The sequence below is a fragment of the Elephantulus edwardii genome, unplaced genomic scaffold, assembly GCF_000299155.1.
Source record: "Elephantulus edwardii isolate Elephantulus edwardi_28Jun2011 unplaced genomic scaffold, EleEdw1.0 scaffold00129, whole genome shotgun sequence".
NCBI lineage: Eukaryota > Metazoa > Chordata > Mammalia > Macroscelidea > Macroscelididae > Elephantulus > Elephantulus edwardii.
The window spans coordinates 7,734,854-7,761,112 of record NW_006399879.1 but is presented as its reverse complement, the minus strand read 5'-3'; the positions used below and the strand labels follow the sequence as shown (position 1 = coordinate 7,761,112).

Below are 26,259 nucleotides of genomic sequence, written 5' to 3'. Positions count from 1 at the left end.
GCAGCACTGAGGTGGGTGGGTAGAGGTGACCACATCGGTTTTACACCAGCTGGGCAGTCACCAGAGCCACTGTGTGGACAGACCCTGGGGTCCTGGGATGTCACTCAGACCCACATGGGTGACTCTACAGGAAGCAGAACCCTGGAGGTAGAGGGCATGCGTGTGGTCCAGGGGCTAACCTCTGGCTAAGCCTCTCCTCCCGGAGGCCACGCTGACCACTGACCAGACTGCTGGTTTCTATACAGGATGCTGGTGAGTGAAGGGGTAGAAGGAGAAACCAGGATCGGAGGGGACTCTGAAGGGGGTGACATTCGACCTAAATGTAGCCAGGACAGGGCAAGGATGGTCATAGCAGCCTCCAGCTGTGACAAGAGTGACCTGTCCGGACCAGCCCAATCGGACTGCTCATGCAGAGTGAGTTCTGAAGCTGTGACCACACAGCAAAGGCAGCCATCTGGATGGGTCCTGGGTCACATGTGATGGAGGCTGAAGATGCCCGCAGCCTGCCCCAGCCAAGGGGGCACCTCCCATCGGCCAGTGGTAAAGGGAGGGTAATAAGGGGACGCTGAGAATTTGGACAAGGTGCCTATGCATGCTAGTATGTACAAATATAAATTAAAACTCTATTTCTTGAACATATACAAATAAATAACTTATTTTGAAGCAAATGCTTGAACTAACTTTCCGGCCTGATCTAAGAAGTTAGAGGCCGTGGTGGCTGTGGGGAGGGGCCTGCATGTGCCCACCTGCTCAGCCTTTCTGCCGCCCACACGGCCTGCATGTTCCTGTTCTGAGAAGTGCACACTTAGGAGAATTACTGAAAAATCTGTGTTTAAAAAAGCCCCACGGAGCACAGGGCTGTCATCGGCCCAGCTGCGCTGTGAGCTTGGCAGCAGGCCTGCTACAGGTCGCAGCCCCCTCACTTGCAACAGGCAGAGAGGGTCTGGCCCCTCATCAGGGCTGGTCAGGGCCAAGGTGACAGTGGCCATCAGATCTGGGCCTTGTTCCCCTGGGCACACGGGCAGCGAGATCCACGGCCCAACGACCTGTACCTGGGCACCTCTACTTGTCCTGGAGGTGGCAGGCTGACCCCTAAATGTCAGCAGGCCCCGTCTACTCATGAAGAGAGGGACAGCTATGGGGGGGCAGTACCAGGGGTGGTGGCACTGTCCCCCCCTCAGGAAACAGCCACCACGTAACCCAGGGTCAGCTGTGTCCAGGGGAACAGATGAGGAGAGTGGACAAGGCTCTCGGACAAAGGCCAGATGCCTTCTGGAAGCTCCCGCCCTAGCTGAGCTCGTCCACGGGAGGGAAGACCCCGGGCTGGGGAAAGTGTCATGTTCTAGGCTTGAGAGGGGCTGCTGGCAAATGTCCTTCAGTTCCAATCTTAGGGTTTGAAGAGAAGGACATGTGGTTCTGGTCTCTCAGGAAACAAGGGGGTGAGCAGGAGGAGACTGGGGCTCCCTGAAGCTCAGTGCTGGGACCAGCAGAGCCTCCCAGACAGGAGGCCACGTGACCCCACGACAGAGGAGCCTGGCTGGTCCCCAAGAACCACAGCTTCTTCCTGCTCTGCCAGAGAGGAACCCAAGACCCACAGAGGATGCCCGATCCCCCACATTGGGACATGAGATTAAAAACCCCACAAACCATAAGAGTGGAATCTGGCCCACTGTCACTGTGGTCTCAGCGGAATGCCTGCTGCAGGCCACAGTGAAGAGGGCCACAGGGGTGAGGGGTGCACTGGGGACCCAGAGACCCGAGTGGAGGAGGAGATGGGAATGAGAACATCCTAAAAGGTGAGGGTGTCCTAACTCCCAACACCTAACACCTGCCTTCTCTTCCAGGGAGCTGGGCCCCGTGGACACGGGGGCGCCTGGACTGACCCCCACAGTCGGCGGCCCTGCAGACACGAAGGGGCCTGTAGTGACCTTCACCCTCAAAGGCCCTGAGGAAGTGAGGGAGTTTGTACTGACCCCTGTCCCCTGGGGCCTGTACTGACCCTCATCTCCCAGGCCTTGTGGAAGGGAAGGGCCTGCATTAACTTGGGGGAGCCCCTCCAGCACGTGGGTGGGTCCTGCAGCCGGAGGGGCCCTCGGGGCTCGCTGAAGCAAGCAGTTCCCTCTAACAGGCCAAGGAAGAGGAATTTTTTTTTCCTTTTTTTTTTTTTTAAAAAAAGCTGTTTTAAAAAAGTGGCAGGTTTTCAGGTCTAGTGACACAGCATGTGCCGGCAAGAAGGAAGGAAAAGCTACAATAACGTCACAGCACAGCACGGTCATCGCGTGGCTTCTCGGCTGGCCCTCTGTCCAGCTGGCATGTCCATGCTCTTGGGTCCAAGTGGCAGCCGGGGTCTGAGGTTCGTGCTGACCCTCACGGCCAGTGGCTCAGGCCTGGACAGGCCGAAGCTGGCTGGAACCACCATGGGATTAACATGCCCTGGCCACTACTCTTTGACCCTGTGATTGTTACCCAGTAAAGGTGTGGGCGGCAGAGCCATGGCCGGCACGTGGGGAGGACATCGCTGGACAGGAGGAGGGGAGAGTGAGCGGGGCTGAGGCTAGTCCTAGTCATTTATGACCCTTGGGCTGTGTGGACGCCAGTCACTCGCGGCCCCTTGGGCTGCGCTGGCTACTTTCCGCCGGAACGTCCTGTGTCAAGGTCGTGGTGGACAGAGCGAGGGTCTGATGCCCCTGCAGCCAGGGCCTTCTCACCTCCTATGTCCCGTTCTTCAGTTCCCATTCCTGAAAAGTGAGCAGAGACCAGTGTCACAGAGCACAGACCCACCACGCAGGCCACCCTGTCCCTGCCACCTGGACCGAAAGGGGCAGAAGACCTTGTGGCATTCAGAGGCCAGGTTTCCAGAGCTGACCACCAGACCATCCTTCCGAGGGTGCAGAGGGTGGTGGTGTGCTAATCAGCGGACACTTGGACAGGTCACTCCCTGGGTCCTGGCTGCAAGACCAGTTCTGATCCATGACGGTCATGTGAATTTACAACTGGCTGTGGAGGCCCTGAGTCACTCTGAGCCGGGACCCACCTGATAGTAAAGTAAGTGAGTGTGTGTGTGTGTGTGCGCGCGCGCGCGCGCGTGTGTGTGTGATAGGATGGGGACCTTGGGTCACTCTGAGCCAGGACCCCCCAAAGGTAATGAGTGGCTGTGGGGGATACAATAGGAGCCCTGGGTCGCTAGGAGCCAGGACCCATCTGATGGTCGTGGGTGGGTGGGGGAGTCATGCACTGGGCACCCAGTGGAAGCTGTGGGTGGGAACACGGTGTGAAGGTTTGTAGTACGGGGCCCACAGCCCAGGGAGTGAGGTGCACAGACATGGGGTACAGGGCACACGGATCAGAGGGTGGGATTACAGATGTGGAGTTAAGGGGGTGACTGGATATGGGGTGATGAAAACATGAGGCTGGACACACAGAAGAGGGAGTGGGGTGGACAGATGTGGGGGCAGGGGGCACAGATGAGGGGGCACACAGACATGGGTGCAGAGGACACAGACCAGGGAGCAGGGTGCACAGACATGAGGCGCAGCGCTCACAGATGAGGGGGTGGGGCACATTGACGGAGGGTGCAGGACACATACATGAGGAGGCAATGAGCACAGACAAGGCAGGGGGGGCACAAAGATGCGAGGAGGAGGGAGCACAGCCGAGGGGGAGCACAGATGTAGGGGAGGGAGCACAGCTGAGGGGGGAGCACAGCTGAGGAGGGCGCACAGCTGAGGGGGGAGCACAGATATAGGGGGAGGGAGCACAGCTGAGGGGAAGGGTGCACAGCCGAGGGTTTGGGCACAAAGGAGTGAGGAGAGGGGCCCACAGCCAGGCGTGAGGAGCACAAACGTAGGGGAAGGGCACACAGTGAGGTGTGGGTGCACAGATGTGGGGTGCAGGGAACACAGCCAAGGGGTAGGGTGTGTAGACATGGGAGACATGGCACATAGACCAGAGGGTAGTGTGCACAGATGTGGGGTGTAGGACGCACAGACCAGGGAGAGGGGTGCAGAGATGCAGAATGCACAGACCAGGGAGCGGGGTGCACAGATATGGGTGTAGGGTGCACTGACGTGGGACGTAGGATGCACAGGTGAGGGGAAGGACACACAGCCGTAGGGTGGGGAGTGTGGACGTGGTCTGCCCTGACCTTGGCCTTGCGCAGCACGTGGCCCCGGCATGGGGAGTTGCCAGAGGTGGGTGGCCGTGTCCGCAGGACAGCAGCACTGTTGACCGGCACGGAGCCCTCGGTGTCACTCGTGTCACAGCTGGAGATGGGCGAGTTTTCCAGTGTCCGGTGCCTGAACCCAGGAGACTGTGGACAGAGAGTGAGAGTGAGTGCGTGAGAGGCATGGCCTCCTGGCCGGTCAAGGAGAGAGAGGGTCAGCACAGGAGGATGCTGGTCACAAGGACCACAGCCGTGGGCCTGAGCGTGGCAGGGGCCGTGAGGAGGGCCCAGGGCCAGCGGTTCGTTTGGTTGAACGTGGGGGTCACTGTGAGTTGGAGCTGGACACACGGCCACCATCACTGCGGGACCTACATCACCGTCCACACCCACTTCAGGTTTGTGCACGGCGCGCCTGAGGGCTGATGAGCTTCTCCGCAGACTCCTTCCACGGCCGTGCTAAACTGGACCCCTGTGCGGTCCATCAGGTGAGGTCAGGTGTAAAGTCGCCGTGTGTTGTGTGTGTTTTAAATAAAAGGTGTCTGTACTAATATAAAAAAGGTATTTGTGATGAATAAATCGTTAAGCATACAGAGTTCAGTCATTTGATTTCCAGCCTCATTTCTCTCACCAAGACCATGCATACTTGCCAAATACCATTCCTTTCTTGTTTCCAACATTTGCCTCCCAGTCACCAATTATCGTTAACACATCTTGATTACATGTTTGGTCCATTTAAAAAAATTGGTACAAATCTTCCATTTCCTCCTCTTAGGCTTTACTGTTGGCGAACGTATTTGAATAATAAAACTTCCTCAACAACACGCCTCTGGAAACTCTATGAACTTTGATAAATGTCGATAGTTACAGAAAGGCTTCAGGCCTTTTGTTCACAGGGTCGCTGTGAGCCCTGCTCCACTCGATGCCAACTACAACAGCAATAGTTGTAATAATAGGTTTTCCACATATGCAGATGAGTACTATCGCCCTCAACACTGTACTGGAGGAGAGACCTTGAAATTGGCTCTTTAACTGTGACTGCAACTCCATTCTATTTTCCATTCCTGGCACAGTAGATCCTGTCTGATTCCAAACGGCCAGCGTCAGTCCATCTCATCTCATCAAGGCCCACATCAATGTTCTTACATTCCATTTCCTTTTTGAAAACTTCTGGCTTTGCCGAGTTCACTCCACACATTCCACATTTCACTTAAAGGATGTTTGCAGCTGTTTAGCATCATTTTTATTGACTTCCAATCTGGGCTCAACATCTAATACTATAGCTACCCATGTCCCTCTGTAGTTCAAAGGGTTTTAAGAGGCCGGCTATTTAAGAAGTGGGCGGCCAATCTTTCCTCCTAGTCTGTCTGAATCTGGGAGCTCTCCTAACACTGGTCTCCCATGAGTGAGCCTTCTGGTATTTGACACACCAGTGATACAGCTTCCAGCATCACAGGGGCCCACAAGTTAAACCCAGCACAGCAAACTTACAAGTGCAAATCAGGCACCTGAACATGGACCCAGTCAGATCGCTGATGTGAGAGCCCCACATTAGGCTCGGGAGCCCAAGACCCTCAGGTCCAAAGGGGAGGCAGTGTTGAAACGGCTGTCTCCTGGCGCTGGTCTTTGCTGGGTCTGAGCCCAGAAGCCGTGACCAAGGACCAATGATGTTGAAACTTCTGTTTTCTGACGTGCTCACAGTCTGAGCCAGGAACTGGAAGACAACTACCTGGTCAACTGACTGGAAGAGGTCCGTATTCCCATTCCCAAGAAAAGTGATGCAACAGAACATGGAAGTTATCGAACAGTATCATTAATATCACATGCATGCAAAATACTGCTGAAGATCATCCAAAACCAGCTGGAGCAGCACCGGCGAACTGCCAGAAGTTCATGCAGGATTTAGAACGTCCTGGATTTCCTGAGCGACGCACAGCCTCTGAAAACCTGCTGCAGGGTCAGCCGTGCGCTGATCAGCCTCTCTGGCACATGATGTGATATTAGCTATATGTCTGGAAGCAGGAGGGGCATCCACTTCCTCAACAACCTGTCTCTGGAAACGATGAATTCTGATAAACGACGACAGTTATAGAAAGACTTCAGGCTTCTGATCTCCTGTTTATAGGGTCGCTGAGTCGTGCTCGACTTAATGGCAATCAGCAACAACAACAATATATACTATTAGCTATTTAGTCTCTGTTCTCATCATTTTCTAGTGCTGACAGCTGTGGAGTCCTTGGGTGGCATGAATATGGAAATCTTGGCTGTAACTGAAGTTCACACCTGTCCTGTGCACCTTGGAAGAAAGTCCTGGTGACCAACCCAGGTTGTCAGGTGCTTGGGTGAGCTCCCTCTGGCGGGGGACATCAGGGGCTGGAGTGTGGTGGGGAGGGGAGGTCCTGAGCGAAGTCCTGTCGGGTACTGACCACTGTGACAGTGGGAAACTCTGGGTTTCTCCCCTGGGCACCACTAGGAAGAGTCCAGTCCCCTGGGCTCCTCTCCATGGGCACCCACTGTACAGGTACACGGGCACCGGTCGGAATGGCTGCAGCACTTAGGTCAGGGGTTCTCTGATTTATTTACTTAAAAATAGACAAAGAGCTGTCTGTGTGGAAATCACATAATAAAGGGAAGGAGATAGCCTACAGACCCCACCCTCGTGGGGAAGGAGAGCAGGAAGCCCCCTTTCAGAGGACACAGGATGCAGGTGGGCATGGGCTCAGGAGCAGCGCCTGGTCCACAGGAGGGCCAGGGCCAGCCCTCCAGCTGGATGTCCAGTGCATGGCTATTGGCCATTCTATCTGAGAGTGTGGGAGCAGGCAGGGAATGACTGAGGGTGAGCTGTGGACTGGGAGGACTCAGACTTGGGGCGGGAGAGTGCATGGAGTGGACTGTGGGCTGGAGTGCCTGACTGGGAGCAGGCTGAGTGTGTTTTAGGGTCCCCAGTTGAGGCTGGGCAGTGGGTAAGGGGTGCAACTGACCAAAGACCTCCGACCTGACTTGGGGCAGAGGGTAGATCAGGGCTTGCCCATGGACAGGAGGTCCCCGACTGAGGGCAGGGTATAGATCAGAGTCAACCTGTGGGCTGGAGACCCTGACCTAACTTAGGGCAGGGGATAGGTCAGGGAGTACCTGAGGACTGGAGGTCCCTGCCTTAGAGTGGGGGATGGATCAGGACGTACCTGTGGACTGGAGGTCCCTGACCTGGGCTCGATGGCCAGCCCCAGCGTGATGCCCCCTGCCAGCGCCTTCTTCAGGCTCTCCTTGACCTCGGTCAGCTCCAGCTCCAGGTTGACACGCTCCGCCTCCTTCTGCTTACAGTCCTCCTCCAGCTTCTTGAGCTTGTCCTCCAGGGCCACCTGTGTCTTCTTGCCTGGGAGCAGGGAGAAGGTGCTGCAGCTGGGGCCACACAGCCCAGACACGAGACCACACACCAGGACATGCGGCCACATGCCGGGACACGGGGCCACACACCAGGACACGAGGCCACACACACTGGGACACGGGGCCACACACCGGGACACGAGGTCATACACACTGGGATACAGGACCACACACTGGGACACGGGGCCACACACTGGGACACAGGGCCACACATCGGAACACAGGACCACACAGCCCAGACACTGACATGAGACCACACACTGGGACAAGAGGCCACACACCGGGACACGGGGACACATAGCCCAGACACGAGACCACACACCAGGACATGCGGCCACACACCGGGACACAGGGCCACACACCAGGACATGGGGCCACACATTAGGACATGAGCCCCACACCGGAACACAGGACCACACAGCCCAGACACTGACACGAGACCACACACCGGGCCACGGGGCCACACACACATTGGACATGAGACCACACACCAAGACATGCGGCCACATGCCGGGACACGGGGACACATAGCCCAGACATGAGAACACACATCGGGCCACGAGGCCACACACCGGGACACAGGGCCACACACCAGGACACGGGGCCACACACCGGAACACAGGACCACACAGCCCAGACACTGACATGAGACCACACACTGGGACAAGGGGCCACACACCGGGACACATAGCCGAGATATGAGACCACACATTGGGCCACGAGGTCACACACCGGGACATGGGGCCACACACACTGGGACATGGGGCCACATACCGGGACACAAGGCTACACACTGGGACACAGGGCCACACATCAGGACATGAGCCACACACCGGAACACAGGACCACACAGCCCAGACACTGACATGAGACCACACACTGGGACAAGGGGCCACATACTGGGACATGAAGCCACACACCAGGTCATGTGGCCACATCCAGAGATAGGGCCACACCAGCACACAGCAAAGACACGGGGCTGCCTGGTCAGGTCACGGGGCCAGATGCCGAGACATAGGGTTACATGTAGTCGATGTCACATGGCCCAGACACAGGGCTATGTGGCCAGGACGGGGTCAGAGCTGATGTCACACAGCCAAGATACTGTGCTGCAGCTGGCGTCGCACACACAATCCAGAAAGCAACTCTGGAACATCCAGGCTGAAGGCCCCAGGCTGGGCCTTCTACAAAAGGACAGAGCCCAGCTCCTGTCCCCTCCCTTTGCTGTGGCCACAGAACTTGGACCATGAAAGGGCTCTCAGCTTTTATGAGGTTGTCCTTGGGGAAGGGGCCCTGAAAGTATCTGATCCCCACAGAATGTTGGCTGGGGATCTACGCCCTGATGTGCTTCACCCTTTTACAGCGGCACTGTCTCCTCCGTCACACGGGGACGCACGGCACAGCCAGTTCAGGTCTCCTAACCGAATGGCACAGGGGGTCAGCACCGGGCTGTTAACAGGAAGGTGAGTGGTCTGAACCCACCAGACACTCTGCAGGAGAAAGCCGAGGGGTCTGCTGCCACAGAGGCCCTTCTGCTCTGTCTTCCAGGGTCACTGAGTCAAGAGCCATCTCAAACAACTGCCAAGATCATTGGGGGCACAAGGAATGGTCACATGCGCAGCTCCTAATGCAGAGGTCAGCAGCTTGAACACACCCGAGTGCCCAGGCAGACAGGCCTGGTGATCCCCTTCCATAGAGGGGGCAGCCCTCCCGTACTCAGGTCACCCCGTGGGCAGGGCTGTGTGATTTGTCCAACTATTCCCGCTGCGCGAGGGATACAAGTTATACTCATTGTACTGGGTACAGTAACTGTGCTGTTGGTGTTGTGTACCGTAGAACTGACCCACAGATGACACTCCAGAGTTTTCAGTCACGTACAAGAAGCCTGCCCGTCCTTCTCCCGCTGAGGAGCCGGTGGCCTTAACTTGCATGCCTTTGGACTGAAGTGCAGCTTCTTACCACTAGGCCACCAGAGTTCCCTAGTAATTGTACTAGTTATGGTACTTGTACTGCTTAGAGTCACTGTGCTAGTTACACTAGCTGTGCTTGTTAAACTTGCCATGCCACTTATGCTATTAATAGTGATACTAACTGGGCTTCTTACATGAGCTGTGCTTATAGCAGTGCTGGTTGTACTCATCACCGTGGCTGTAATCATTGTTGTCGGTTGTACTCATTGTTGGCTGTACCATCATACTGGCTGTACCATCACTGCTGGCTGTTCTCATCATTGTTGGTTGTACTCATCACAATGGCTATACTCATCACAGTGACTGTAATCGTCACTGCTAGCTGTACCATCTTTTCTGGCTGTATTCATCACTGCTGGCTGTGCCATCATTGCTGGTTGTACTCATCACAGTCGCTGTTCTCATCACTGCTGGTGTACTCATCATACTGGCTGTACTTATCACTGTTGGCTGTACCATCATTGCTGGTTGTACTCACAGTGGCTGTTCTCATAGTTGCTGGTTGTACTCATCACAGTCGCTGTTCTCATCATTGCTGGTGTACTCATCATACTGGCTGTACCATCATTGCTGGTTGTACTCATCACCGTGGCTGTTCTCATAGTTGCTGGCTGTACTCATCATTGTTGGTTGTACTCATCACAATGGTTGTTCTCATCACAGTGACTGTACTTGTCACTGCTGGCTGTACCATCTTTTCTGGCTGTATTCATCACTGCTGGCTGTGCCATCATTGCTGGTTGTACTCATCACAGTTGCTGTTCTCATCATACTGGCTGTACTCATCACTGCTGGCTGTACCATCATTGCTGGTTGTACTCACAGTGGCTGTTCTCATAGTTGCTGGTTGTACTCACTGCTGCTGGTTGTACTCGTCATGCATTTATGCTGTTAACAGTTATCCTAGTGAAGCATCTTACATGAGCTGTGCTTGTACTAGTGGTGCTGGTTTCACTCTTTATGCTGCTTGTACTAATCACGATGATTGTATTTATCCTGCTCCTTGTACTCATTGTTGCTGAGTCACCTCATTTATCCCTGGGCCATGACGCACACCTGCTTTCATGGTTTTATCCGAAGTCTGAGCATCCTGCCGCTTCATCTTACCTGTAACCAGAGATGGGACCTCAAGGCTGTCCATTGTTGTTATGTGCCATCAAGTGGCCTGTAACCCTATGGACAAGATGTGAAGCCTGCCCTGTCCTGAGCCAGTCACACAGACTCTGACACACCTACCTTCATTGCCACCATTCCCATGTCAATCCATCTCACCTGGGGTCTTCCTCTCCTGCACTGTCCCTCCACCCTTCCGAGCATGATACCTTTCTCCAAGGATCGATCCTTCCTGGCCACATGCCTAACGTATGTGAGATGGAGCTTCAAAATCCTAGCCTCCAAGGAGAAATTTGGTTTCACACTCTCCAGGACAGACTTGTTTGTTTTCTTGGCAGACTATAGTATGTTCAAGACACTTCTCCAGCACTATAACTCAAAGACATCAAGCCACATTCTATCATCCTAAGTAATTGTCCAGCTCTCTGATGCACAGCAAGTAACTGGGAAGACCATGAAGATCAGGTGCAATACATCCCGAACAGCTGCACTTATGCTAAGCTGGTGAGTTCTCGCTAGGCTTGCCTTTCTAGCTTTCTAGAACTCAGTGTGCATGAGGCACAGAATGGCAGTTCATTTAGACGAAGCACGGTATGATGCTGTGGTCCCCCGTCAGCGTGTCTCATTTACTTGACCATGTATCTGATGGTTGTTTGTGTCCACTCTTACTGGAACTCCTTCTGGTCTAGTCTGCTGCAGCCAGACCCTTGCACTGCTTCTCTGGGTAAGTATTCCTTCACTGAGGAATGGAAACCAGTGTCCTCTCCTCCACCTCCAGGTCAGTTTTTTGGTCTCTGAGGGAGGACAGCAGCCTTCAATATGGATTACATCTCAGCATCAAGAAAGCAAAACTCCTCTCCACCAGACTAATAGGGAATCATGATAGAGGGAGAAAATCTGCACGTTGTCAACAGCATCATCCTACTTAGATTCTCAATCAACACCCCGGTACCAGCAGTCAGGAGATGAGACACATGTTACATCGGTAAAACCTGCTGTAAATGACCTCTCTCCGAAAGTGCTAAGGAACAATGATGTTAAAGTCTGAGGTGCCCCTAATTCAGGGCGTGGTCTTTCCCATCACTTGCTACGCATGTAACACTGTGACTAAGGATGTCAGGAGAACTGAAGCCTTGCAGCTGTGGCGTTGGTGAAGAGTCCTGAATATGCATGAACTAACACGGATATCTTGAAGAAGGTACAACCAGGGCACTCCTTAGACACGAGGATGATGAAGCTTTGTCTCACACTTTTCACATGTTGTTAGGAAAAGGACATGATGCTTGGAAAGGTGGAGGGTCAGTGAAAGAGAGGAGGGTCCTCGGGGAGGTGGCTCGACAGTGACAGCAGCAATGGGCTCAAGTATGTCAGAGATTATGGGGCGCAGGGATCCCATCTGTTGTTTATAAGGTTGCTTTGAGTCCCCGTTGACTCAATGGTACCTAAAAACAACAATACGTGAATAGGAACCTTGGGGAGCTTTCCCCCTGGGAAGTGAACCTCAGCAGTGACCTGGGTTCCAGCCACATGGCCATGGTCAGCACCGGAGGCTGAGACAGCCCTTCCTGCCAGCCCCCAGCAGCCCCCTGGGGAGTGAACCTCAGCAGCGACCTGGGTTCCAGCCACATGGCCATGGTCAGCACCGGAGGCTGAGACAGCCCTTCCTGCCAGCCCCCAGCAGCCCCCTGGGGAGTGAACCTCAGCAGCGACCTGGGTTCCAGCCACATGGCCATGGTCAGCACCGGAGGCTGAGACAGCCCTTCCTGCCAGCCCCCAGCAGCCCCCAGGAATGGTGGCATCTCCAGCCCCAGAGCGCGAGGCAGTGGCCAGGAAGACCCATGTGCCCACACCTGTGTTGGCGTCCATGGCCGCCCGCAGGTCCTTCCGCTCCTTCCGCAGCTGGGCCAGCCGGGCCCGCAGGGTCTCCTTCCGCCTCAGGAGCTCCTCCTCCTTGGTCTGGAGCCGCTTGGCGTCTGCCTCCACCCGGTTCTTGCCATATTTGTACTGGTCAGCATCTTTAAACAAAACAAAGGAATGGAAAAATTAGTCAGCTCCAACGCAGCGTTTGTAGGAGATCAGGGCCGCCCAAAGGGTCTTCGCACTGAGAGCTGTCCAGCAGGAGTCTGCCCACCTGCCTTCTGTGCGGCTGCTGCTGGCATCCAACAACCACCCTCCCCCGAGCAGCTCAAGCCTGCACCCTGGCTCCTCACCAGAAAGCGCCCATGCCCTGGTGACAGGTGCCCTGGACTCGGCTCTGACGCAGTGACCCACGTGCAGAGGAGCAGAGCTGCCCATCCTGTGCCGTGCTCACACCCACTGCCTTGTCTGAAGGCACCGTGACGGCCACTGTCAGTCCATCTGGTTGATAACCGGCCTCTTTCACCTGACCTTCTGCTTTGCCAAGTGTGACACCCTTCTTCAGGGACCAGCCCCTCCTGGTCGCACGTCTGAAGCACAGGACACGGAGTTCTCACATGAGGAGCACTCGGGCTGCCCCTCCTCCCAGACAGATGTGTTTGCTTTTCCGGCAGCCGTGGGACGTGCAGTACTGTTCACCACAGTTCCAGGGAAGCCGTTTCACTTGGCCTTTTCTTATTCATCGGCCAGACTTTGCACACACGGTCTGTTGCTGGTGGTGTCATCGAGCCAAATGGGACCCACAGTGACCTCGTGGACACCCGATCTGAACGTTGCTGGTCCTGAGCCAGCCTCACAGTCTTCGCCAGCCTCATGCCGTGCTACAGCCGCCATGCCCGTCCATCAGCGTGAGGGTCTTGTCCTTGGCGGGGTCACTGCTTTCCCAGGACAGTGTCGTCTTCCAAGGACCGGCCCCTCCTGAAACACACGCAGTGTACGTGGGCTGAAGTGTCATCCGGCCTCTACGGGGCACCTTGGCCGCCCTTCTCCCGAGATACAATGTCTGGGTTCCTTGGCAGTCTCTGAGTATTCTGCACTCTTTGGCGAAACGACGTAGCTCGGAGGAATGAATTCTCCTGCTGTCCTTATTGTTTGTCACACTTTCAGATGCACAGCAAATGACTGAACAGACCACGGCTCGGAGCAGGCCCCGTTTAGCCCTTAAACTGCATGTTAGCACTGGAGGTTCCTGACAGCAAATTCCCGCAGACAGAGCAGTAACACACCTCTTGATCTCTTCACTTCTGCTACCACGAGTGCCGCCTGTGGGGTCAGGGTCAGTCTTCTGAGCCAGTGGTGGGGATTTTTGTTTTCTTGATATTGAGATGTAATCCGCATGGAAGGCTGTGTGGTCTTTGATGTTCAGCTTCAAGTCCTCCTCACCTCCAGCAAGGTTGTGTCATCTGCATAAAGCAGACTGTTGATGAGTCTCCCTCCAATCCTGATGCCACTTTCTTCTTCACAGAGGCAACTTTGTTGTATGATTTGCTCAGTGTACAGATTGAACAGGTATAGACAAAGGATATAACCCTGACGCACACATTTTCCGATTTTAAACCATGCAGTGTCCCTTGTCCTGTTCAGGCAACAGCTTCTTGGTCTAGGTCTCGGTTTCACATGAGCGCCATCAAATGTCCTGGGAATCCCGGTCTTCCCAAGGTTCACCATGATTTGTTAAGATCCTACCGCCAAATGCCTTTGCACAGTCAATAAAACACAGACAGACTCCTTCCGGTATTGAATGCTTCAGCAGGATCCATCCGACATCAGCAGTGACATCCCTGGGCCACGGCCTCTTCTGAGATTGGATTTAATTTCTCACAGATCCAATAGCATTTTCTGCCTCTTCATCTGTCTCCTTTTAAATATTTTTCTTTCATATTGGTTTGCATACAAAACTTGCATACATTTTGTCTCACACTTTCATTCACATTGTGTTTCCTCCAATCATTTCCATCTATTGTTTTAGAAACGTAATCCCCATTCCGTTACGCCCACCAGTGTTCAGGTCCCACCGGAACATTTCCTGCCTTTTTTTTTTAATTTTTAATTTAGTTTGTTTATTTTTCATTTCAATGAACATCTACAGAGATTTTGGAATTCCATTCATTCATTGTTGCACCCTTCTCCCCGCACAAACCCCTCCCCCCTTCCCCCCCCTTTGCTCCTCTCCTTGAAAAGCAAAAGAAAAACTCCCTCATTGGTACACAATCCTCCCCGCACCTCCCCAAACTCCACCCCCTACCCCCAAATATAATCCACTCTGCAACCCTCATTGCATACTCCTACGATAAAAATAATAAAATAATGCCCTAAAATATAATACTTTTAGACTATTCTCTCCCCCATAGACTTCAATGCCGTAAACATATTTCATCCAGTTTTTCTCAGTCTTACCCCCACCCCAATGCCAGCCTCATTCTACAACAGTGGCACCATATAGCATTTGTCCCTTTGTGACTGAGATACCTCACTCAGCATAATGTCCTCCAGGGTCACCCATTTTGAATAACATTGCATGAGTTCCTTGTTTTTCAATGCAGCATAGTATTCCATTGTGTGAATATACCACAGCTTCTCTACCCATTCGTTTGTTGATGGGCATTTAGGTTGTTTCCAACTCCTTGCTATTGTAAACAAAGCTGCGATAAACATGGGTATACGTATATCTACTTGGATGTCATTTATGGTCTCTTTAGGGTATATTCATTTCCTGTCTTTTAAGAACTGCTCCAGCCCTGCCGAGCAATCTTCAGCACAGAGACTTTTCTTGCCCCGTCTTGTCTTGACATCCACTTGATCCCGCGCCAGGCAGCGGTGCTACAGGGGCGGAACCACCTTCTCCCATCAGGACACCTGTTCAGCCACCACCAGTCTGTAGGTGGAGATCTGCGTGCTGCGAGGTCAAGTTCAACAGAGCTTCCAGACCAACACAGAACAGGAGGCAAGGGCTGGCAACCTCCTCACAAAAACCAGCCGGTGGAAGCCCTGTGGGTCACGGCGTGCAGCGTGTGGCTGACAGAGGGGACGGAGAAGGACCGGGATGTCGGTCACGGCAATCCAGCAAGTGGCCGATGGTGGGGACGGAGCAGGACCGGGATGTCGGTCACGGCAGTCCAGCAAGTGGCCGATGGTGGGGACAGAGCAGGACCGGGATGTCAGTCATGTCAGTCCAGCGTGGGCTGGTGGCAGGGATCGGGACATGAGTCACAGCGGGCCAGCGTGTGGGTGATGGTGGGGACAGAGCAGGACTGGGACATGGGTCACAGCAGGCCAGCGTGTGGCCAGTGGTGGGGACAGAGCAGGACTGGACCGGGTATCCTTCCACTATGCGGGTTGGCACTCGTCCAGAACCAGTTGAACCACAGCCACAACAACAACGATAATCAGTCACGTTCCTCGATGGTGGTTTGCACGGAAGTTCACACACACTTTGTATCATCAGCTCCGCCCCCCACGCTGTCGGCTCATCTGTATAACACGCTCCTCTCCCTTCACCGTCTTGTCCACTCACTCTTCCATCTCTCCTCCCCAGCCCAGGTGACCACCGGGAATGTCCTTCCGCTGTGTAAACCTTCCGCCTCTTTTCACAGGTCTCTCCTTCTGTGACTGCCTGACGCAGCACAACTCCCAGGTCACCAGCAACATCAGTTCTACAGTCAACACCCAGCTGTGCCTTTGCTCTCATCTACGCCGTCCATCAGAGAGGGTTCACAGCGGAGGAGGACGGGGGCCTGCGTTCCCCTCACCTGGCATTCGCCATCTGCACACGGGGAGTGGGAAGTACCCCCCCCCCAGGCCCCAGCGGGAAGGCTTGGAAGCGGACCCCACACTTACTGGAGGGCGTTCGCTTCACGCTGGCCGAGGGGTCAGCCTTCTTCTGCGGACAGCTCAGGGTCTTCCCTTTCCCTGTGACCCCATTGGACGTGGTGGGGGGCTTCTTCCCCTTGAACTGTGGGAACAGGCGGGAGAAAGTGAGAAGTAGAAAACACGGGGTGTCTCTTTACTGTCTTTTTACAGTAAACTGTCTGGTCTCACCAAAACAGGAAAATAATCAAACCAAGAGTCCAGTGCAGTTCTGTACAAAACCAATTTGGTTTCCAACATCTGAGGGGCGGGATGTTCCTGGAAGAGCTGAGAACATTCTAGAAACCAGACTCAGAGCAGGCGAGGGTATCCCAGAGGAGAGGCCGATAGCGGAAGTGACAGATCAGGAAGGTGGCATGTTGAAGTGATAGATCAGGAAGGTGCAGGAGGACACCGAGACGTGTGTGGGCCGGGCGGCTGGGCGCAGCGCTCTCACGCCGGTACTGGTCCCCAACGGCACTCCAGCAGGTCCCTATCACACTGACCAAGATGCAGGCCTGTCCTTCCTGTGCCACCGTGGCTGGGGCCCAGCAGCGGACAGTTATCCTTCAGGCAGAACTTGGGACCCTAACTCTCCTCTAAGGGACAGGAGCACCTGCTCTGTGCCCATCACACACTACGTGGTACAGGAGCGACCCCGTTTAAAGGTCACAGAGCAGCCACTGCTGGGAGTCACAATTCTCATGCATAGACCCAAGCCACCACCATCAGCTCTGCGTCACAGCAGGTGGACGGGACAGGAGGACTGCCCAGCGGGGCTGTAGACAGGAGGACAGAGGGGCTGTGGACGGGACAGGAGGACTGCCCAGCGGGGCTGTGGACAGGAGGACAGAGGGGCTGTGGACGGGACAGGAGGACTGCCCAGCGGGGTTGTGGACAGGAGGACAGAGGGGCTGTGGACGGGACAGGAGGACTGCCCAGCGGGGCTGTGGACAGGAGGACAGAGGGGCTGTGGATGGGACAGGAGGACTGCCCAGGGGGCTGTGGATGGGACAGGAGAACAGAGGGGCTGTGGACCGGACAGGAGGTCTGCCCAGCAGGGCCATCAACAGCTAGGATGGCCTCGTTTCCCTGCAGACCCGACAGTGTGTTTGAACCACTGACCTGGCTTGACCCCAGAGCCAACAGGCTTCATATATTCATCATAAAGAGGCTTTGACATAGTTGAGAATATTCTGAGAAGATGCATTATACCTGCCCTTTTATAAAAAGCTTTTGCCTTTAGGCTGTGATAACTGACAACGTGCGTGGGGAATTTTCCAGAAGGGAAGCACTGACGCATGGGAAAACTGCTAAGCCGGGTGAGCCTGGCCGCTCGCGCTTGACCACATGTGCCAGCCACTCAGGCTCAGAGGAAAGCATGCTCGCCCTTCAGCAGCCCCCTGCGGCGGCCTGGTGACCGGGGGTCACACAGAACTCCAGAGGACAATGGCCAATGCCCACAACACAACAGAACATTCCAGAATGAGATGCCATACCTGGGGGCTGAGCCCAAGAGCCGCCCTCCCCAGAGAAGAGGTGTTAGTGAGAAGCAGGGGGTTGGCGAGGCCAGGCGAGGCGGGGTGCCGGGGGTGGTTAGAAGCCAGTCTGTCAGGAGAACCCCGAGAAGCCCTTCTCTCAGCAGGCGGGTAGCGAGCAAAGATTTTCGGGGACGGCAAGTTATCATAGAGGCCCGCGTTATCGTACAGCGTCTCTTCTCTGCGGGGGGCAGGGAGGCCGTCTTCGGGGTCCCACTGAAACACACAGAGCTGTGGTGTTAGTGACGCAGCTCAGGGGACCGAGCAGAGCAGACATGCAGGGTCAGCGGTTAGAGCCAGAGGTGAGCGTCCACTGCTCACCTGACACGCCACACTCACCCACCGACACCCCAAATCCACACTCTCCCGCCAACATTCAACCTGCCTACTGGACACTCATTCACGAACCCCCCTCATACTTGCCAGCTCACACTCCACGCTCATCTGTGTATGCCTTCCACACTCACCCGCTACACCCCGCGTACCCACTGACACCCCACACCCTCATCACCGACACCCCACACCCTCGTCACCTACACTCCACGTACCACGTACACCCCACACCCTCGTCACCTACACCCCACGTACCCAACTACACCCCACACCCTCGTCACCGACACCCCACACCCTCGTCACCTACACCCCACGTACCACCTACACCCCACACCCTCGTCACCTACACCCCGCATATCCACCGACACCCCACACCCTTGTCACCTACACCCCGTGTATCCACCGACACCCCACACCCTCGTCACCGACACCCCACGTACCACCTACACCCCACACCCTCGTCACCTACACCCCGCGTATCCACCGACACCCCACACCCTCGTCACCGACACCCCACGTACCCACCTACACCCCACACCCTCGTCACCTACACCCCGCGTACCCACCGACTCCCCACACCCTCGTCACCTACACCCCACATACCACCTACACCCCACACCCTCGTCACCTACATCCCACGTACCCACCGACTCCCCACACCCTCGTCACCTACATCCCACGTACCCACCGACTCCCCACACTTGCCCACCTATACCTTACACTCATCCATGAACACCCCCCACACCGTCCCACCTACACCTCCCACACTCACCTCCAAACACCCGACACATTCTTCTGCCTACACCCCACATACTCTCCTTTCTATAACTCACACCCATGTTTTTCTCAAGGCCCTGGTGGTGCAATGGTTAAGTGCTTGGCTTCTAACTTAAAGGCCGGTGGTTCAAACCCACCCACAAGTTCCCAAGAGGATTTACAGTTGTCTGCTTGGCCCAGGAGGGTCGGCATGATTCAGAACGGGCTCGGTGACTCATGGTCTGCAGGAGTGACAATCTATGCATGTGAACACCAGGCCTTCCTGCAGTGCTCCTGGTCTGGACCACCTGAGGGTCAGCACCGAGTGCTGGTGCCATCAGGGTCTAAGGCCAGGGTGCCCTGAGGTCAAGGTTACTGGGGGGGGGCGACTTCAGAGATGGGGGGAAAGGCTCATTCCTCAAATCATTCCAGGTGCCACAGGTACAAGGACTTTGTTTTTGCTTTGCTTTTGAAAGCAGAAAAGAATTACCAATTCGGCATTACGTCCTGGGAGAATCTGAAAGGGTGGCAACTTGGCAGTTGTCACATGACAGAACATTCTAGAATTCTGAAATTGAGTTTGAGAGATGCTCTCGCTAGAGACGAGCTTTTAGGAGAACAGACTGGGAGCAGAATGGGGGTGACACACTGGGCCTGGACACTGCAATCCAGGGCCCCGGCTGAGGGAACAGAGGGCAGAGCCTGAGTGTCAGCTGACAGTGGGCTTCCGGTCCTCCAGCCAAGTTGAGCTCCGGGTGTCAGTGGACATGAGTCCCTGACCCCGAGCCAGGCTGAGCCATGCGTGTCCTGGGACATCAGAGCCCCCGTCTCCCAGCTGAGCTAAACCCTAGTTGTCCTGAGACAGAGCTGTTTCTGTTCTGAGCATGATCTCACGTTCCTGAAGACCCACTGCGTCACTCCTCACAGTGACCATGCGTATGTGTGGACACCGAGGCAGAGTGGTCACGTGGGGCTAGGAGGAGACCAAGGCGGCTGAGTCCCTAACAGTAAAGGCCCCTACAGGGGCTGGACATAGCCCCAGCACTCATGCCCACTCGTGTCCTCTGCTCTCCTTCTACACAAGTGGGGACTCCGCCTGTCTCCTCTCCACCACCAGAGTGTCACGTGGTCAGCATTCTTGTGTCTTTTGAAATAATCCTGACTCAGGGCAGCCCCGCTGGCAGAGACCAGGGCTCCAGGGCGTCCAGGGTGCCATGGTGTTCCGGGCCTGGCTTTCTGGGAGTGGACAGCCAGGCCTTTCTTCCAGGGCACTTCATGGAGGACTGGACCCTGTGACCTTCTGGGAGTCATCATCTGCATCCCCTGATCTCCGCCCACATGGGCCTCGTCATAAAGGACTGAAATCGCTCCACACTGCTTCACGGGACAGAGAGTTCAAGCCCCGCAGGCTGAAGGGTAAAAGTCCAAACAAACTGCCTTTTCAAAAAAAGTAACTGTGAGCGGCTACATTCTGCCGCCTCACCCTATTTTTATACCCTGGCAGAGTTCCTTTCCGCCAGACTGTAATTAGAGGCTTTGTGATAAAAATAGGAAAGCTCTCACATCCCACGGCAGGAGTGTTTTCATGTCTCTGCTGTCACTGCCACGTGTCTGTCCTGGGGGCTGTCAGGCCAGGCCCACCCACGACCTAAAAATAAAGGTCCACATAGACACAGAGACAAGAGTCCGTCCGGCGGTGACAGCCCCCTCTCAGGCTTGGGGTTGTTCAAGCTGTCTAGACCAGAGTCAAAGCTCCCTAAAATACCAAAGATGAGGTCACAGGAAACAGGGAGAAAGTCCTGGGCCGTGCAGAAGGTTCTAGATTTCAGATGTGCACTCCTGCGTGTCTCACTGCCCAGCCTCCAGGACGAGGGTCTTGTGCTCATGCACTCAGTGAGGTCCCCTCATCCTCCGTGTCCAGCTGTGGGACCCCAGTTCACTGCACACAATCAGCCCAGCCTCACCGCGGACCACCTGCCAGGCTCGGGAGGTGCACAGGGGTGGGGACATGCCAGCGGCCAGGCATTCATTCACAGATGTCCCAGAACGCATGCCGGTCGGGCGAGCTGTGGTTCTCTGCATCCAGGGCCTGTCCAGTGTGGGGCCCGAGGTGATCATAACCACAGACATGAGCAGATAAACCCAGCATGAACCCACGAGGACCCTGAGCCCAGGTGGGTGTCTTCCTGGGTGGGGTCTGTGACATCTTTATCTCATGGGAGATGCAGGGAGAGGGGACCTCAGTGCCCTAGGATAGAATCAGGAGTGCAGTGTGTCCACTTGGACCGAGTCCCTGCTGCTTGGCACAGAGAAGGCCTGGACACACTGCAGTCACCCAGGAAGGCTGGCCTATAGATGCCGAGGGGACACGGCCCTTCCTCCATCATTTTCATATACACAGAGAGGGTGCCTTCCCCGAGAGCTGGCCCCTGAATTTGCACATCCAGCCTCCTGAGATGGGAGGCCATCGATGTGTCCCTGCTGTTCCAGTGTCCCCTGGGGCCTCTGCCGTGGGCAGCACGAGGGATCCACGAGCCCTCAGTACAGGCAAATGGTCAGGGGGCCAGGGGCCTCAGCGCTGAGGGGAACCCTTGTCATGAGGGTGGGAAGCAGGGCTCTGTGGAGTGAGGGGACAGTCCCACCCAGGTGGAATCTGCACCCGCCCGCCCTGGGTCGCTCACCGAGCCGTTGATGCAGGGGACGTCGTCGTAATGCAGGGCCGCGCCGCTGGGGTGCGCGTAGCCGTTGGAGGTGCTCCCAAGGTAGGGGTTGACGGAGACCCCGCGCCGGCTCATGAAGCTGAAAGATACCCAGTTACAGCTGTCACCCGTCTGAGCCCAACCTGGCTCCCAGCCAGTTAGGATGGTAGACAGGGGCCAGGGAAGGAGGACCGAGCTGTGTCCCAACAGGGCCGTGGCTGCAAGATTAGGGGTCCACCTGCCTCAGCCCCTCCTCGGGCCATGGAAGAGGGTTCTTCACAGGAGGCAGTTGTTCCCCGTGTATGTGCGTTTGTGCTGGCATGCAGATGTGCACGTGTGTGCATCGGTGTGTGCACATCTGTGTGGATGTGTGCAGGGTGTATGCGTCTGTGCCGGCATGCAGGTGTACACATGTGTGCATTGGCGTGTGTGCACATCTGCATGGATGTGTGAAGGGTGTGTGCATCTGTGTTGGCATGCAGGTGTGCACATGTGTGCATCAGTGTGTGTGCACATGTACATGTGTGGGTTCCCAGCCTGTAACCCATATCTGGAGAGGTTAGGTTTGGGGCCCCCTTCCCAGCGTGACCATGTTGACGTAAGTCAGTGTCAGCAAGGAGAATCTGGTTCCCTGACTGGGGCCCTGCTCACAGGTGCAAGGTCAGGGCACTCACCCCCATTTGGGGGACACAGCTGACCCCACATCAACGCACAGCCGCTGGGATCAGTAACAACAAGTTTAAGCAAAGTGACCCAGCACTGGTGGCCACAGGCCCGTAACAGACGTCCTGTCCTTCAGAGCCCTTCATAGGCCTAGGCCATCTGTGCTTTTGTGAGTAGCTTGGGGGGCTCACGGACATGTTCATGTGTTTGTGAATTGCCTGCTGCTCCCCTCCACCCCAGAGGTAGGGTTCAGCAGCTGTGACAGAGGCCACATGGCCACAGAGCCAGCGTCTTCACTGCCTGTCCCTACAGGGATATGGACTCTACAGGAACATCAGACCAGCAAAGACCAAGCGGGCTATCCACTCACAAGGCTGGAGACCTCCAGAAGAAGAATGTGGGGTTCCACCTCTCCCCACACCATGCCCCCCACTGCTCTCTCGCGGGTCAAGGCTGGTGGGGCTGAGACTCTAAATAGGTTTTAGCAGACCTTCCAGACTAAGACAAGGAAGAAAATTTTGGTGACTGACTTCCAAATATCAGCCCCTGGGGTTCACAGTCCTGGACAAGTGCAGACCGGACAGTGTGTCCTGTGTCCACACCTGTCCCTGGACTGGGCAGTGTGTCCTGTGCTCACAGCCGGTCCTGGGGACAGTGTGGACCAGGAGTCACAGTGAGTCCACTGACTGGACAGCTGCCGGTGGTCACTGGGCCTCAGCTGTCCCCTGGACGCCCTCCAGTCAAGTCCAGTTCCTCACAGGCTGGCCGTGATGGCACCATCTCTGCCCCAGACCCACCCAATCTGTCGAGCCCCCAGCAGGGCCCGTCTCAGCGGCACCTAACAATGATGGGTGGAGGGGCCATGTCACCAAATTCATCCCCCCACGCGTCAGGCCCTCCCGTGTTTACAGCTCTGCCCCCCGCCCCCATGTTGCTTTATGAAGATGCCCTGCACCACTACCCAGCATAAACCAGCCCCTCCCAGTCTCTTTCTTCCTGTCATTAAACAAGGTACGATCTAGTCCATTTCCACCCAGGACTCCCCCAGGTGTAGCAGAGCTGAGCTCACAGGACGCCCCCAGGTGTGGAAGAGCTGAGCTACTTAGGGTCTGACAGGACTCCCCCAGGTGTGGGAAAGCTAAGCTCACAGGACGCCCCAGGTGTGGCTCTCGCAGGCTGGTTTCCCAGGAGTCCATTGCCAAGGCTTTCTCCCAAGGCACCTGTGTGGCCCCAGCCTCGTCCTCTGTCTGCAGCTGCCCTCACTAATTCTCCCACCACTCGGGAGTCCTGCTGCTGCAGTAATTAACCGCCAAACACCTCACAGTCTTTGATCGACCCTTCAACCCTTCACCACGTAGGGAGACTGCCCAGCCATTAGTTCTCAGAGCCGCTGGAGGGTTCAAACCACCGACCTTTCCCGGAGAGCCGCACACACCTTGCTCACGGCATCAGGGCTCCTCTCCCTCCTGTGGTGACCAGACACTGTCCTCACTGTGCACCGTCAGGTCGGCCCCATTCGCAGCTGAGCCTCTGGGCTTTTCAGACGCTGTCAGGTGCGTGGCAAGGCCCTCGGGGCTGGCAGTGTGAGCATCCCTGACTCAGCCTCCGTTCTCAGCACCGCTGGGGACCAGGACCAGCAACAAGGGCGTCTACTGCCCTCTGCCGGGAGGACGCGGACACGCACGCCTCACCCCCCCATGGAACCCCGACAGCCCTTCAGTTCTAAACATTCCCCCCCTTCTTCTCCTTTCTTTCTTCCCTTTTATCCTTGAACTTTTCATGGTGCGCTCACCCTGCTGCCTGTTACCTCTTGTGCCTCTCTCTGTGTCTTCCCTTTGTGTGAAAGGGGCAAAGCAAATGGTTTTCCAGTCAACAAGTGAAGCATTTGTTTCCTGGTCTGGTGGCCGTCCTCCGGTGTGCTTCCCCGCCTTCCCTGTCTCCAGCCATCCTGCTGCCTCCCCTTCCCGCCTGCGGGACTCTCCTCCTGAACAGACGCTACGCTCTGGATCAAGTGGCTGGCAGCTCAAGGAGTGTGGTCCCCCGGGGTCCTTGCCAATCTTCCTTTGCTTTTTGAATATTGTTTCTTCCTTCTTTCCTGTGACACCAATCCACCAGCCACTCCAGGAGATGGGTGCACAATCCCCGGGTCATTCGCAGACGTGGCGACGCCGTGGAGGTTCTGCTGAGCCAGGTCCCACTCAGTAGCAGTAAGTGAATGACATCAACGCACTGACACAGGAAGTACGTAAAAGTACCAGGTCCGACTTTGGTTCCTTGTTTGCAAACCCTTCTCCCATCAGTCCTAGGTTAGGCCCTGGATGGCCGTGCAAGTTTGTTTCCTGCAGCAGTGAGCATAATAAATCATTTACCCAGTGAGCATGAAAGCTCTACCAAGTGAATTTTAAGCAATTGGCACAGATTGGCTAGTAACTAGGAGGAGGGCTTTTAAAGGGAAATATCCAAGATTGAGAGGGGCTTCGTTTGTTGGGTTTTGGGGTGGTTTTTGGTTTTGTTTTTTTACTATTTGCTGTAGATATTGAGAAGGTTGGATTGCCCTCTTCATGTTTACTCTCCTTCCAAATAGTTGTATCCAAAAGAGCTGTTCATCCCCATTTCCCTCCTCTGCCCTCCTGTTAAAGCAGAAACAGGGATTGATTTATGTCCAGCTCCTGAATACATGTAAAATTTGTACAAAAATATCTTCTACGAAAATGATTTGTAATCTGTAGACTTAATACCTGGGAGATAAATCTTGAAATGTAAAATCCCCTTCCTTTGGGTTGTGGGTTTTTTGTTTTCTCCAAATAAATCTGATCTTTAAAGTTCAAAAACAAAAAAAGTACCAGGTCCGAATGGTCAGAATAATGCTGTTTCGTACAAAGCTATTTCTTAAAGTTCAAATGAGCACGCTGTCTTGACAAAAACATATTCTCTTGTTTATCGTGGATTGAAAATCAATACAGAAGAAAGTCATAGAAGCAAACACTGCTTTAATAATATTTTAAAAGGAGAAGAGTTCAGCATCCTCTTAGCCCAGAAGGGCAGTTCTGAGTGGCCTCCTTCAGAAATGATCTATATTCATGTGTCATCAAGTCAGAATGTACCCACGGCTGGTATGAACTGCACAGGGTAGGACTCCCCACCTTTCTCTGCAGAGCAGCGTGTAGATTAGAAGCCAGTGCCTTTGGGTTGGCAGCCCAGCTCCTTACCACTGAGCCCCAGCACTCCTGACAAGCTTAGATCCTTAAACTGTTTGCCCCCACCATGCAGTCCACAGCTGGACGTTACACCCTTCATTAACACAAGACCTTCTGGTCTTGCATTGAAGACAACCTTCTTGCGGAATAAGAAGGAGCACTGGTCACTGTCCCAAACATTAACTGGACTGCGGGCTTTGCTCTGAATCTTTCTTGGCCTCACTTTCTGTTCCCTCTTCTGTGCCTTTTCCGCTGAAGGATTCGGCGTCCTGACCGGGAAGGTCAGCATTCAGCAAGTCCGGACACCCAGGAACATCACCCATGAGCAGCCCTCCAGGAGTCCAGGTGCCACATGAGCTTGTGACCTGAAAGATGCCCTCCTGAAAGAAGATGACCTGTGGGCCAAGTCCTGTGATGACAAGAGCAGCGGGGACAGAAGCCGTCCATCTCAGAGGCCCCTGGGCAGCCTGCTAACTGGAATAATCTCTGCTCTCCGAGGACGGCCCTATCCCTCCCTCCTAACCATGTAAATAAACACGAGCTGCTCTCTCCACACCTGACCCTGGCCTGTGACGACCCCACAGAGTCTGCCCTGGGGGAGACAGATTCGGGAAGGCTTGGCCCCCTGTGTGCTGACATAGATCATAAACCCGCTTCCCCCTCCACGCCTCTCAGGATTGGTCT

At 55.1% G+C, this 26,259-nt stretch overlaps 1 protein-coding gene across 2 annotated transcripts in view; it reads right to left on the bottom strand.

Annotated features, from left to right (window-relative positions):
- Positions 1-2,711: 2,711 nt before the first annotated feature.
- AFAP1 (actin filament associated protein 1) overlaps positions 2,712-26,259 on the bottom strand; it is a 97,253-nt gene continuing 73,705 nt past the window's right edge. Inside the window, exons 11-17 of one of the 2 annotated variants that reach the window (XM_006893622.1) lie at positions 21,698-21,815; positions 17,889-18,143; positions 16,381-16,495; positions 12,477-12,641; positions 7,342-7,532; positions 4,145-4,309; positions 2,712-2,738 (exon numbers count right to left, since the gene is read on the bottom strand). In XM_006893622.1, the coding sequence (XP_006893684.1) occupies positions 2,712-2,738; positions 4,145-4,309; positions 7,342-7,532; positions 12,477-12,641; positions 16,381-16,495; positions 17,889-18,143; positions 21,698-21,815 (1,036 nt within the window). The remainder of the gene's footprint in view (positions 2,739-4,144; positions 4,310-7,341; positions 7,533-12,476; positions 12,642-16,380; positions 16,496-17,888; positions 18,144-21,697; positions 21,816-26,259) is intronic. The other variant, XM_006893623.1, reaches the window with a different exon arrangement.